The 14,334-nt window shown below is 38.7% G+C and overlaps 1 protein-coding gene across 2 annotated transcripts; it reads right to left on the bottom strand.

The window, feature by feature from the left end:
- Positions 1-912: 912 nt before the first annotated feature.
- On the bottom strand, positions 913-12,859 carry DEPDC1 (DEP domain containing 1). Of its 2 annotated transcripts, XM_032192379.1 has the most exons (12): positions 12,815-12,859; positions 12,141-12,406; positions 11,364-11,514; positions 10,137-10,255; positions 9,566-9,696; positions 9,188-9,235; positions 7,663-7,803; positions 6,312-7,172; positions 5,510-5,682; positions 4,273-4,449; positions 3,807-3,992; positions 913-2,097 (listed from the first exon to the last, which is right to left on the bottom strand). In XM_032192379.1, the coding sequence occupies exons 1-12, from the start codon at positions 12,857-12,859 to the stop codon at positions 1,957-1,959; spliced, it is 2,439 nt and encodes an 812-aa protein (XP_032048270.1). In that variant the 3' UTR covers positions 913-1,956. The 2 variants fall into 2 exon arrangements, with proteins under 2 accessions (XP_032048270.1, XP_032048271.1); XM_032192380.1 differs by lacking the exon at positions 6,312-7,172.
- Positions 12,860-14,334: the final 1,475 nt, after the last annotated feature.

The following is a 14,334-nucleotide window of genomic DNA, read 5'->3' as shown; positions in this document are numbered from 1 at the left end:
CAATGTGTAAAACAGACACATTCCTTGTAAAATGCAGGGTGGTTTCAGGGTATGGCACATGAGTGATTGTGGTATGAGGTTAAGGAAGCCTTCAGCTGAAGGCTGCAGTGGAAGAAAGCAGTACTATGCAGCACCACGTCCACCCGAACAACAAGCCTCAGTTATGGACTTGGGGCCTGAAAACTAAGTGATCAGACAACTCTCACAAATTTTCAGCACAGCAACATGCACAGACTTAACACTGAAGACCCTGAATTGCATACATATACATGCCTGACTGAAAACCCAGCACCAACACTTACAGATTTACGTTGTTCCTGACTAGTAAGGAAGGTCTGGCACAGCATTGGAACATGGAAAGAAAACACTGGATATTAATGAGAATCTACAGAAATTATTTTATGTGTTGGCTTCACTCCCCCTGGGAACATTCAGCTACACTACCTAACACTGAGAGTTCAAGTGCATTACTTCTCACCTCTCCCCTGTCTAACCATCCACAGATGTGGCTACACCACGACCAACACTGCTTTTAAGCCCCGTTATTACCTTCACCTTGTCCTCTCAGTTATGCTTCAGACTGAGTGGCAGGTCCATTAATGCTCCTACTTGCAGCACAAATTCTACAAAAGCCTTACAAGGCACAGAACTTGGAACTGCTCCAGCACATAATGGTGATGCTTTGATTGCCAGCAGTGATATCCATAGGTCCCACTGCGCAGCTCACACTTGTTTTGGCAGCCGACGGTTCTTCCTAATCACAGCTTTCCAAAATAACAACACTTTTACATAAACAATGTTTCACTGGAACCTTAAAAGGTCCATTTTTATATATATTACATTATTTTTTACATTTTTTTTTTCCTGTTAAGAGAAAAGGGATTTTTTCATTAAATTGTAAAATTGCTTTAATTGCCCTGGTTGTACCCACATGCTCTCAGAGTCTCCTTGGGGATATAGACAAAAGGATTTCAGGATTTATCCATTTGGATACCAATATGGGAGAGAAGAAGCATCCAGTTCTCTCCAAACCCACTATTGAACACCAACAGCATTCACCATTTACGGCTTTTTAAGTTGTCCCCCCATAAAGTCAGTGTTTCATAAAGAAGATCCCAAGTTGTTCTCACAGAAATATCAATGCAGATACACGTTGTGGGGGTGGTCTTGGTCCCATCAGAATTAACCCTGAATTCCCCAGATTAATACCAGAAACAACACAGGGAAATGTCGTGTATTACGATTCTATTCTTAGTCACATCTCACATACTTCTCAAACAAAACGACAAGTTACAGATGGTATCAGTACATCCAAAATAAGTATTCCAGGAAAATATCAAACATACCTAGCACTTTTAATATAAATAAATATATATGAAAAAAGCAGATTTTACAGATGAGAAGAAAATAAGTATTTTAAGGAGGCAGATAATTTATTTATGGTGAATTTCTGGCTCCCCTGAAAACAACAAAAGCAACTTTTAAATTAGTCCTGAACTTCAAAAACATTATTTTGCTTATAGACAAGTATTTTGTGAAAACAAGGAAGGCACTTATCCACACCAAACAAACAATTAAAACTCCACACAAACTATAATTAATGGCACAAATTCCTGAACAGAAATTTAAAAAAAGTTGCAATATGCATATCATTAGTTTCCTGTATGAAAACCCTGTATACATTTTTTGGTTACCAATAGCTTCATGCTTATTTTCACATTTATTCTACTGAGCACAATACATTGATTAATTTGTAAACATATAAATATTTCTCTTAGAAGTCATTCAAAAGTAACCTCCAGAAAAAAAGTTATTTTGGCACTTTTCAGCATAGTGATCATGTAAACATTTCTTCCTTCTACATAAGCAACCACTACCAAATTTGCATAGAAAGCACCCCTTGGTAAGTCATTCATCCATTCATTAAGTAAACATGCAGCTGATGTATGGTTAAATTTAATATCTCAGGCTACGAAATTTTGGTTTTCTTAGGCTAAGCATCGGTTGTTTGATGGTAGGTTTGTTCTCAAACAATATTGCTTCATTTTCTGTAGTTGGAAATCTGTTCTGGTAGATCAGAGGATATTCCTTCTGAAACTAGAAAACAGGCAAAAGAGAATTATTAAAAGGCACTCCACTAAAAAAATAAAACCCAACTGTTTTGGACTTGAGCATGAATCACCACGTACATGTATCAGCAGCAAGACTATCAGTATGTAAAGTATTTCTGCTGTGACACTTGACTAAAGCTGCAGCCCTTTGTGCTTATAAGTTCACAAGTGATAAACAATGAATCAGGTGGAAGTAGTTTTGTCAGGCACTTCATCTTCTGTTGAAATGAGAAAAGCTTCCAAGCTTTCCAATCTCATTTTAACCCCAAGGATGTTTACCTGTTGACTGGAATAGCGCCAGCAGACACTGTACTGTTCTACCTCCAACCAGCAACTACCTGCTGGCATCTCCACTAGAAATGATGGTCTGAAGCTGCTCACGATCATGAATATTAGTTAGCACAGCTTATTGCTTTTGTCACCATCTTTGTGATTCTGAAAGTTATAACCAGCTTTTACTCTCCAAGCAAGGCAAGACAGTCACCCATTTGAAGATGCTGTCAGCATTGGTATACGTTCTGTTTATGCCTGGAAAGCTGTCTTTCAAAAAACATAATGATAAATGTTTCAAATAACTGGAAGTTCAGGTTCAGATTTTTGAAGGCATTCTCTCAGGGAAGAGAGAATAACTACTTAAACTAGGGGAGCTATTTTTCAGTTCCTGCAGATGCGCAACAAACAGAAATATCTGGCTTTGGAGATGTTTTGGTCGTATTGCCTGTTTCTTATGTAAGGTCAAGTTGGAATCTCAAGCAGGACTCAATCTACTGAAGATTCCACCATTTGTAACATTTGGTGCTGATGCAAGTTGGATCTAATCCCCCTAGGAAGTGGCATGTTTGTGGCATTGACTTTCACCTAATCAAATTATCAAAACTATATACTCACTCCAAAAAGCTGTGATTTATCATGTCACTAGTTATCCCTGCACAAATGATAAGACAATAACAGAACTCCATGAATTTTAAAAATAACTTTGCTAATATGTGGTCTTTACAGTATAAACTGCTTGTGGTTGTCAGTGGGAACTCACCAAACATTTAAATACATGCTTCAAGCTTTATTATTAGAGTATATTAGTTTATTTCCTTCCTCCCTGCTTTGCCTGCTTGAAGTGCTGCTGTGCATCACTTCTTACTGCTTGCTTACTCAGAAATTTAGGTTTCAGTAACTGTAATTAACTATTCTTTTTTACATGCAGGACGTTTCAATGAACTTGAACAAAAGGCCTGTCTTCTGAGGCTTGAAATTGAAGCTATTACACTGAAGTTTTCACAACACGTGAAAGTCAGTGTTGCAGAAGCAGGGGGAAGGGGCATCAGAACAAATGCACTTGCTTTGAAAAGCTGCTTTTTCAAATTTGAGTCACAAGACTTGCTTAGGAAATTCTAGGACAAGTACAATACTATTCAATTGGTCAGAGACACTTGCCAAAGGTTTTCTTAAAAAGAAAAAACCTCCAGTAGGAAATCCTGCCAGAGTTGCTGTGCTTTAGCTTTACTATTAGGCAACACATTAGCAGGCTATAGAAGTGACAGATAATCTTGAACAACATGCATGTTACAAAACAAAGCTAATTCCACAGAAAAAACAAGCATTCCTCTTTATAGTCTGCTCACGTTCTGTTCCGCCTGTCATAGCTGAGCCCTTTCCCTCACAGGAATGTTCTCAGAAGTAAATATCCACCTTTCTTACCTGCTTTAACTTCTTCTTTTTGTCTTTTACAGACAAGTTCTTATCTTTGATAATGTTCTCTAACAGCTCTGCCACTGCAGCTTGAGATGTAGAAACCTTTTGTTCTTCAAACTCCTGAGGAGTTATTTGTTTGCAGTACGAGTATGTTGGCAATATGGCACAAATTTCTTCCCTTGGATATTTGCCCTGAAATAAAGATAAAAATCAAAGAAAGGTCTACAAGGTCAAATGACTATACGCTACCTTGGTAAGAAGCTACCTTACTTAACATCCAAGCATATCAACTTAGTGGCATCACAAGTTGCAAGGCATTATAAAGTAGCTGATGATTATGATTGCACCAATACCTTAAATAAAAGTTTACATTTCAAATATTTTGGGTTTATTTGCAGTTTTCCCATCCCACCCACATAAGCAAATACTCTGCAGCTAGCAAAGATACTTGAACTTCTGGCATGCCACCAACCTGAGCCATCCTCACGTATTCTATGTGATCTTGCACTGCAACCTGCAGGTAAGTTGGCACTTTAAATATTTCTTGTTGGTGGTCCATTAGAAATGAAACTAATCGTGTAGAAAGTAGCTCATCAAGATCAACTTCTTCTGCACAGCATAACACACATCGAGAAAAGGTCTGTATCATCTAGAAGTGTTTAGCAGATCGTTAGTATGTGCAGTCACGGATTTGTCTTCCTTCTACTCTATACAGTGGCACAACAAGTTCTCCAATACCAACTTTCTTAAAGTAATCTTAAAAGAAATTACTTTAAGATTTACTTAAGAAATAAACCAAAAAAAAAATGTAATATTTTCCCCCACAGAAAAATGTGCATATTCAAGTAGCTATCTTGAACTAGGTGAGAAGACAGAAAACACACCTGCACAGTCAGCCTGCCCAAGATCTAATGTACAACAACAACCAGTTTCAAGGTTTTTTTTTTTTTTTTTTTTTAAACAAACATTTTTAGAGTTTACCTATTTCTGGCTTTTATCAGGCTATTTTAAAATAATTTGTGCAGGTAACATTGTTGTTTAATCTTATTTGGCACAAATACTACAGCTGTCTTCCAGTAGTTGTTCCAATAAAAGCTTAAATTCAGACCCAGAAGCTAATCTTTAAACTCACTAGGCTTCCTCCTTCTGGAATGGTTTAAGTCCTAATCACAGGAGGTGTTGTCATGTCCCCTGCCCTGGAGCTGTTCAAGGCCAGGCTGGACAAGGCCCTGGGCACCCTGATCTAGTGGGTGGCATCCTTGCCCATGGCAGGGGTTTGGAACTGGATGATCTTTAAAGGTCCCTTCCAAGCCAAACCATTCCACGGTTTTGACTTCAAACACAAAAATATTCCAAGAAAGGTTGTCCACACACACTTTGCTACCTTTTAAGCTTAAACAGCAGATGAGTGATAAATCAGACTGAACAATCATTTACATTCTTTTAAAGAATTATTTCCCTCCTCCTGACAAAATAAATATAAGCAACATCAATATTTCAAATGTATTAGGATGGAGACAAAGTGCTTGCTGCAAGCCAGATTTTTTGTAAGTGTCGTGGAAATGAAAAATCTGCCCATTAATCACAATTTAATTGTGTTTAATTACAGCAAGCCAAGAACCTTAAATCCTAATCACTGCTAGTATTCTCAGCATTACTTCAGCAATATTTTTAAAACAAGAGATAAACTGCAATCATGATTCTCCTACCAAAGAGCGTGTGCCCATCGCATCGTGCAGTCGTGGCATATCAACGTTTTCACTGATTCGAGAGATCATACGCATCAGGAGCTGCATCTTTCTACGGTTTGGTGGTGGAAGCAACAAACAACAGATCTGTAGTGCTTCAACAGCAATTCTTTCTAAGTGAGGCTGAAGGAGATCTACAAGGTAATTGTGAATACAGCTATCGTTAAGATTTGAATCAACTTTCGGGATTATTTTTTATTCAGCAAAATAACTCCCTCCCCTCCCAATGCAGACAATCATGGTTCATAGCAATCAACCATAATGTTGTAGATCAACATTACATGTCCTTATTTTGTGTGGGCATCCCCAGCTCACTTCATCATGATAAACTGCTTGTACAATCAAGGCCATAACGCGATGAAGAAATGACCCTAATGTTATTTCTTAAAGTATTTTCAGAAAATACATTCCAAAGGTTGTAAAAAGACATCTTCGATAGGCAGGTCTGTACAAATTCCTTTCCTTACTCTGAGACAGTGCCTAGGTCAGAAGTTCCATCACTTACCTGAACGGGAAGGCTCTGATAAATCACACTTGAGAATGCAAAGACACTACACGTTACTATTTGTTAGCGGAGGTATGAAAGGCTACATTTAGGCAGTACAACTTAGCAACCAGGACTTGTTTTTTAAACCCACAAGTTACATTATATAGACATCAAAAAAAACAAACAATCAGTAACGGTGTCAAAGAAAGTAAGGAAGCAGAGATTAGTTAGTCAACACAATAAGCCAATACAACATGCTTTGGAAAGCCGTCTTACTTTGCGTGCCAGTCAACATACAAGAGTGAGTGAAAGAGTATTCTGAGAGCTCTATGGTACTTTTGCAGAGTCTCTTGCTGACGGTGATATCAGAAACCTCAGTCCCGATGTCCACTGAAGCATTTGGTTTTCTTTGCCCACAAAGTTGAGACGTAGGCTTTACTGTGATTTCGGCAACTGGTATATTGATGCTAGTGCAACTTTTGGAGTTCCTGCTGCCAAGTAAACTCTGAGACCTGCATATTTCCTTTGATCTATGATTTTCATCGAGTAGCTCTTTATCCTGAAGAGTTGAGGCAGACGCTGTCTTCACACCATAAGTTTGGTTTTGGTATGTGTCATCAAAACCAAACGCCAATGCAGAGTTGGCTTTATGCTCATATGGTAGTGATTGGTTTTTACTTCTTATGCCCAAGACTGTGTTCACATCAGTTTGCCTGAGGACAACTGATTCTCCTTTATTACGTACACTTGAGGCAGTACCTCCAATTCTTTCCAAAGAGTAACATCTTGTCCTGAACCTGAGAGCTGGATCTTGTTCATTCCTGAAACCTGAAAGATTTTGACAACTTCCTCCTATTAGATTATCAGCACTGCCTTGTTCACTTCTCAGTTTATATTGTTGCAATTTCTTTGCACATTGTTTTTGAACAGCCGACTCTTCTGCAGACCACTTCCTGGAAACTTCATATTCTTTCTTCTTTTTCTCAGGCTCTTTGCGAAGTAGGCTTAGAAGAAGACATTCAGTTGACTTGAAAGAGTTCAAGTGAAGAAGTTTTGAAGGTTGTGGGTCACATGTCTCATCTTGGACAGAATGTTTTCTGCTGGATAGATCTGGTATTTTGATGTAGCCACACATAACTATCAGAAAATGAAATATATATATTAAGATGCAAGTGATGTGAATAAAAACAAGTCCAGAAAGAAATAAAGTTGCTAACTGAACAGATAAGACAACAAATATAAGACACTAATCGACTCAGTTAGTAAAATGTAAGAAAAATTTAGCTCAGCCCAAAAGCAATCTAGCACAATAATTGCAACCAACATGCAAGGATGAAGCAAGTTAACAGACTGCAATAGTGAGGGACAAGGATGAGCACATATTTCCAAGTTATGGTTACCGAATATTTAGAAAGTTAGTTCAGACAGTAATTGGCATAGAATGAGATACAATTGCATTTCAATTAATATTGTAATACAGAACGACAGCACTGATGATATTCCTCAGATTCCAGTTGCCATACAGACTAAGGGGTCAAGGTCCACTTTGAGATACAGATTTTTTTTTTCCTCCTAGTTGATATAAACTTATAGCTTACACTTAGCTTATTTCTAAGTTCATACATACCTAAAATATTAACAAAAAGTTCATAGTATTCAAAAGTAAGTAATGGTTCAGGGAGATTGAGAAAATAATCAGCAACTGTTCTGAACACGTCCCGTTCAAACCCACTGTAAGTTGGTTGGTTCATGTCATTATTTCTAGGCCCTAAATAGAAGCAAAGAAAGAAAATTCACAAAGTTTTTATTCTCACAATTCTACTGAAATAACAGTATGTTTGTTCCTGTAGGAATGACTGTTTCACAAGAGAACAATCATGTCAGCAATACACGTACAATTGTAGTTCAGCACTATAGCATTTGTAAGCAGAAATAGTGTAAAATATTCTATGAATCCACTGAGTTCTGCTCATTTTTAAGAGGGTATTCCACACCAGTAATATAACTCATTTATGCTTTTTATATATCCCTCAAAATAGTCACAAACCTTCTTGCATTTGCCTTCATTTCACACAAAGATCAATTAGATCTAAATACAGGACTGTTGTGGGGGTTAAGGAAATCAAATGCTCAAAGATTAGTACACAGCTCTGTTTTCAACTTTGATTTAAGTCCATTCACCAAGCTCTTCCCTCTCCTGCTTTTCCAAATAGTGCTCTTCATGAAAGAGGCTCTATTTTTTTGAGAATGCAGCTGAAGAAAAAAAAATAAATGTAATTTTCACAAGAGTGTACCTTGCAAACTGGACTTCTGTAGCAACTCTAACATTGAATGGACACCTACCACAGCCCCTCTGAACAGCTGGACATACACATAGATGTATAAACCCACACCATCCCACTATGCCATCGCCAGTACAGCTTTCAGAGGAGCTAATGAAGGCAATTGCAAGGGACAGGGGCAAGGACACGCATACAAGGAGCTCATCATATTGCATTTCATTGGAGAGGCACTCATCTAACACTTGCATGCCCTGTTAGCCATTTAAAGAGAGTTAAAAAAAAAACAAACACAAAAACAAATAAAAAGGTCGGTATAATTATTCCATTTCTTCAAAATCTTTCCAAAATCTGCTTCATAAAGATGCAAAGCTTACATAATCGTGATCTGCATGTGTTTGTAATGCTATTTCTGAAACATCTGACAAAGAAAGTTTCAAAGGCAGCTAGACATTGAAGTTTCATAAAAATCAACTGAGTATGCTGATTTTTATCACACAAATGAAGGAGAGAGACTACTGGTACCACTCAGGTCTACTACAGTACAAGCTAAAGAAAAAAACACTCCTTTTTTAGCAAGACAATTCACAACAGGCAGCCGTTAGAAACTCGACTTCATTCAATTCACTGTTTTTTGCTAGAGGACTGATATCTTGATTGCCTTAAGCATGACATCTCTAAAGTATTTGCTCTTCTATGTTACATTTCTGCGCAGTAATTTGATATGAATTGCTTTCATTGCTTCTCAATATATCAAGGCACTTCCAATTATTTGAATTTTGAAAATGAAATTCACGATTGGCCTTAATATGCATGTATATTTCACTTTCAACTTTCAAAATAGGTTTCTGGAACTTAAAAGCTATTACTTACAGTATGCAAGGCATTTCATAGCCGACAACACCCAGTGAGGGAGGTCTTCTAAAATGAACAACATACATATGTTATTTATACATAACCGCAAAGACTTAATAATGAATACAAGTAATCACAATCATGTATTAAGTGTGTCAAAGAAAAGCTCAAATATAAAACTAATTTTAAATATTACTATGCACATGTATTTAACAGTGCTTACAGATTAATGTAATACACCTACAAATCCCTTTAGACAAACACACTGAACTGGACTCTAGTTTGGAAAAGCAAGTGTATGAGACAGGCTATGAAACACATTACCTTAGTCAAGCACTATGTTGTTGCAATTGCACCATCCAAAAACTTTAAGCAAAACTAGAAAAAAAATCTTACCTGATTTGTTCTGTAAAATAACAACCCCATGTTTGCTTGTGTTAGTCATGTTGTATATGACATACTCAGGAACTATCTGTGTTGGCTGCAAAACTTCCTCCAAAGATGGGAGGCCTAAAATGGTTTGCAAACTGCAGGGAGGAAGAAAAGAGACATTGTCTAAAACTTTTATTTTGTTAAGAACAAACCAAAACAGATTCTTCGCATTTATTCAAACAACAGTAGCTTGATAAATGGATTGCAGTTTCATAAAATTTCACTTCCAGAAGAAAAGTTTGTGGACATAGTTGTTGCTGGGACAAACACCAAAAACCAGTAGGAACAGGGAGAAGAAAGAGCAGCTGTGGTGTTAAAATATAATTTAACACCAACAGCAGTACATTTCTTAAGTACAACAATCCAATATTAGAAAATACATTAGAAAGCATATGTAGGTAGCAGTTAATAAAAATATTCACCTTTAAGCATGATTTTAAAAAGCTCACATAGTTTGCAAGTGAAAAGCTTCATTGGGCCACTATAAACAGAAAGCATACGCACAAGAAAGCACCTTTTGCACTTTCTTACTTACTGTATTAGAATGATATTTCTCCAAATTTCTTGCACGTATTCCTGGCTTATTTCCTTCCTATGCAGTTCATCTTCTTTGTTCTCCTTTGTTATATCTGGTTCTGTTTTTTCTAAGTTCTCCTGAAAATTAGTGGTTTATGAATGTTATACTGGAAGAAGCCATTTAAGATAAAGAAACACACATCTTTCTTGAGAACATTAAATTCCAAAGCATGATCTAGGAAGTAACCTTAACAGTCTCAGCACTGGATGTAAGCATGCGCAATTAAAAGGTTAAAAAATACACTACAGAAAATGACCTAATCAAGACTTTCAGAAGTCAGCAATTTAAAGAATAGAAACAGATCAAATCCAAATGTGTTAATAAGCAAAGGATTCTTCTGTAGGATCATAATCTAAATTCACAAAGCATGCACACACACAAGTCTGAAGAGAACAACTCGCTAAACAGTTGCATTCAATCTTTTTGGAAAGAAAAAAAAAAAAAGAAAAGTTTCAATATTGTGCTGGTCAATTCAAGAACTCCACCTTCCAGCCCTCCCAATACTTTAAAACATTGTATAAGGGATAATTCTGAACTGAAGGAGACAAAACCACAAATCTGTAAGAAAACAAAAACCCCTCCAATACTGATGGAATGAGATGCTGAATTGCTTACACATATGTACAATTAAAGCTATGTAAGCCCAGATCATTCAGATGCAAAACTGACTGTATACTGTGATGGGGGGAGGTCAAGTGACCTTTCTTTCTTTCTAGTTCGAAAATGTGGCAGCACTATTAACATTCTCTCCCTGTATTTTCCTTCCAACAGACCTATTGTCAGTAAGTTGAAAAATAGCTTCATATAGGAGTTTAAATATTATCTTGTGTCAAATACCCAGTCCCTTTTACTTACTGACCACATTTCAAGAATGCCATGTTACATTTCCAGCTGTTTTGCTTAAACATTTATGTATTGGTTAATTAAATCTTTCTGTACATACAAAAGAAACAGAACACATAACCAAAGCACTTCACTATAAAATATAGCTGTGTCTTGCTATCAAAGCAACATAAATGTTCTATTTCACTTTCTAGAAGAAATTAACAATTTATTTCTTCAGCTAGAAAGGACGATGACATGCAGTGCAACTAAAAGATGACTGCTTCTAGTTTTTTGTTTTGTTTTTAAAGGATAAGGCAAATGCATGGCAACTATAATTACGTAAGAAACATAAGTTACTACCAGAGAGTCCAGTAATTCATGTTTTTTAACAGTTCTCCTGGATAAATGTGGCAGTTTAAAAAGTCTTTCTTTGTCTCTAGAGAACGTTTCCAAGTTCTCTTTTTCTCGACGAGAGCTTGGTAGAGGTTTAACTGGAGAGGTTGAAGGAAATCTGTAATTAATAGGAGAGACAGCAAATGCATTTAGAATAAAATGCAGTAAATATATAAGAAGCCATTTACCCCAAACTGTGACTTACAGATTCCATAATATCCCAAAGAGAATTCAAGAAAAATAACTGTTTTTTTCCTTTGTTAAACACAGTCATATTATAAGTTAGCTTTGGGCTACTCTTGATTCCAAAGTCACGTTGAAGATGCTGAGATATTTATACAGCACTGAGATCAGACTTCGAGAAGCAAGGGCCATTAATACCTTTAAATTAAGGATTTAGGCTAGGCTTTGTTTCCCACTTTGGCTTCCTGTGAAATGTACAAGAGAAGTAAACACAGGACTGGTAGCACAGCACAGAGCCACTACAGTAAGTTCTCTTTGCCTGCCCCCCAAGCACTTGAATGCAGCACACATGACAAGTGAAAAATTTGGACAGACATCTGTGTGAGAGCAGCCCTCAGCATGCAGGATTTATGGTCTATACTGCCAGACCGATGAGTAAAATGGTACTAATAACTCCTTTTGGCTCAAACAGTTAAACCAAAGTGAGATTTTTTGAGAGTTTTAGCATTAAATCAAATTCTCAAGCAGAAGACCTCTGTTAGCTGCTCTTCATTTCAGTACCTGTATAGCACACCGTTGTCTTCTAAGTCTTCGGATCCCCATCTTCCTTTTATGTCCTCAATTACGTGGTTCTTGAGAAACTTCCTCAGCAGCTGGACAGTCTGCTGCCTGCTCACCTCGGGCCCGAAGTTGCTGTTGCTCCTCAGGACCTCGTGAAGCCAGTCCACGGCTTCCGAGGCAGTGAAGCAGCTCCCGTGCTTTTTGAACCGCTGCCTGTGCTTCCGCAGGGGCATGCCCGCTCGGAAATACCTGGTGATCTCATTCCACTGACGGGAAGAGCGAGGAAAAGAGGATTAGGGACAAAGTGTTAATAATAAAAATCAATAAAAACAGTAAGAGTTAGCAATAACCGTGTAAATAGAAGCAATAGTTGGCAATAACCGTATACATAGTAGTTAGCAATGGTTAGTAATAGCCATATAAATAAAGTCAGAGCTACATTGACGAATATCAATACCTACAATAAATCATTATTAGTGTCGCTATGCACGCAGCACGCCTTAACCCCAACTTTAAACTAAACTCCGCGAGCGTTTTATGCAGGGTTTTGCCTCATGCCCGCGTACGCGCTGACAGGGCGGCCCCGGGAGCCGGCGGCTGTCGCGACACAGGCGGCTATCGCGACATAGGCGGCTATCGCGACACCCCCCCTCCCCCCCCCCCCCGGTCCTCACCAGCCTGGTGGCGCGGTAGGGGCCGGGGCGGGCCTCGCCCTCCATCCCCGGCCGGGCCGAGCCGAGCCCCCAACGGCCGCGCCGTTCGAACGCGCCGCGCGGCTCCCCATTGGGCCGCACGTCACACGGGGCGGGGCCGCGCCGCCTCAGGGGGCGCTGAGGTGGAAGTCGGAGCCTTGCAGCCTCTCAGGGATTGCGTTTTTGTTAATAAAAGGCAAAAAAAAGGAGCTTAGATGGCGTCACTTGGTTTTCAGAGCGGTTTCACAGACACTGCTCCAGGTGCGGGTGCGGCACAGCACATCCCCGTGTAGTTCCCGCAGCAGCCCTGCCACACACACCGTCAGAAGAAAATAATAAACCCCCCAAATCGGCCAACACGTTTCACAGTTTTTAACACACTTTCACAGTTTTTAACACACTTATCGCAGTTTTTAAGTGTTTTTCCTCTCTCTGGGCCTGTAGAGCACATAGACTTGCTTGTTAAGCTGGAGCTATCAGTACCCCGTGAGCCTCTTATCTCGATGCTGCCATCCGTTGTCTCAGACGTTTAGGGCTCATCACCTAAGCTTCTTGTATAGTCAAATAAAGGCAGCTGAATACCTCAGGCATCCTTATAAGAAAGATAAAGCCGCTACTGCTAAGAGAAAGCATAGCAGCATAACAAGGGGATTTCAGCGAAGACCTAAAGCTGTAGCTCAGGGAGGAAACCAGAAGGCTAAAGCACCAAAATGCCCCCGTAAGCACAGCCGAGGTGACAGTCCTGCTGAAGGGGCAGATGGCTTTTTTCTGCTTTTATGTGTGTAAGAAATGAGTTGGAGGAGCCAACCAAAGCATCCTCCTCATGGCATTTATCAGATCTGTGTGCTGTGGCACCTGCCGGTTGGTTAGCAGTGGCTGGCTTAGGATTCAGTGTAATAAACAACGTAACATTCAGGGAAGTTATTTCACTTACATCTTCTATCTGATTAGCAGAAGAAATGTGGATTCTCTGACTAGATTAATAAACTTTGGAGATGCTCTTCATCACTTGCATATTTCAACAACTGGCCTCCTGTTTTGCTTTCTAACAAAATTGCCTGATGAGCAGCTGCCAAGATAGGAAGTGGTATTGATTTTTCCAATGACCCAGGCTCTAAACCTGTTCAAGAGTATAAATCAATTTACTGATTATCTTAGGGAAATCTCCATGAGTAAAACCTGCAGAAAGTGCTGACTACAGCTGTTCTGGTATTGATTGCTTCCCGTACTCCCTTTCTCAGGTAATTTTAAAACATATAAAGTTTGATATATTTGCATTCAACCTATTGCTATAGATGATCTAATACATTTTAAAAAACTTCACGTCTTAGAACAAGTAAAGAGGTTTTTAGAGGCATCTCTGGAAACTGCAGTAACAATGATAATTGGAGCAGTCCGAAACGCTACAGTCCATCTTCTTCGTGCCAGTGTAAGCAGTGTTATACTGCTGGAGTGTTTTAATTAATCTCCTAGGAGATGAAAACTAGAGTTCGTTCTTCTTT

Source organism: Aythya fuligula, chromosome 8 (genome assembly GCF_009819795.1).
Source record: "Aythya fuligula isolate bAytFul2 chromosome 8, bAytFul2.pri, whole genome shotgun sequence".
NCBI classification, from domain to species: domain Eukaryota; kingdom Metazoa; phylum Chordata; class Aves; order Anseriformes; family Anatidae; genus Aythya; species Aythya fuligula.
Note: the sequence above shows the minus strand (reverse complement) of the source record. Positions and strands in the feature narration are given on the sequence as shown.

What these genes read in the sequence shown, in the direction of transcription:
- DEPDC1 (XM_032192379.1), bottom strand. Translation starts at nt 12,859, where the DNA reads ATGGAGGGCGAGGCCCGCCCCGGCCCCTACCGCGCCACCAGGCTG. An exon ending in ATGAATTACTGGACTCTCTG is followed by an intron (nt 10,256 to 11,363) that starts GTAGTAACTTAT and finishes ACTAATTTTCAG; the next exon opens with GAGAACTTAGAAAAAACAGA. An exon ending in AGAAATATCATTCTAATACA is followed by an intron (nt 9,697 to 10,136) that starts GTAAGTAAGAAA and finishes TCCTCCCTGCAG; the next exon opens with TTTGCAAACCATTTTAGGCC.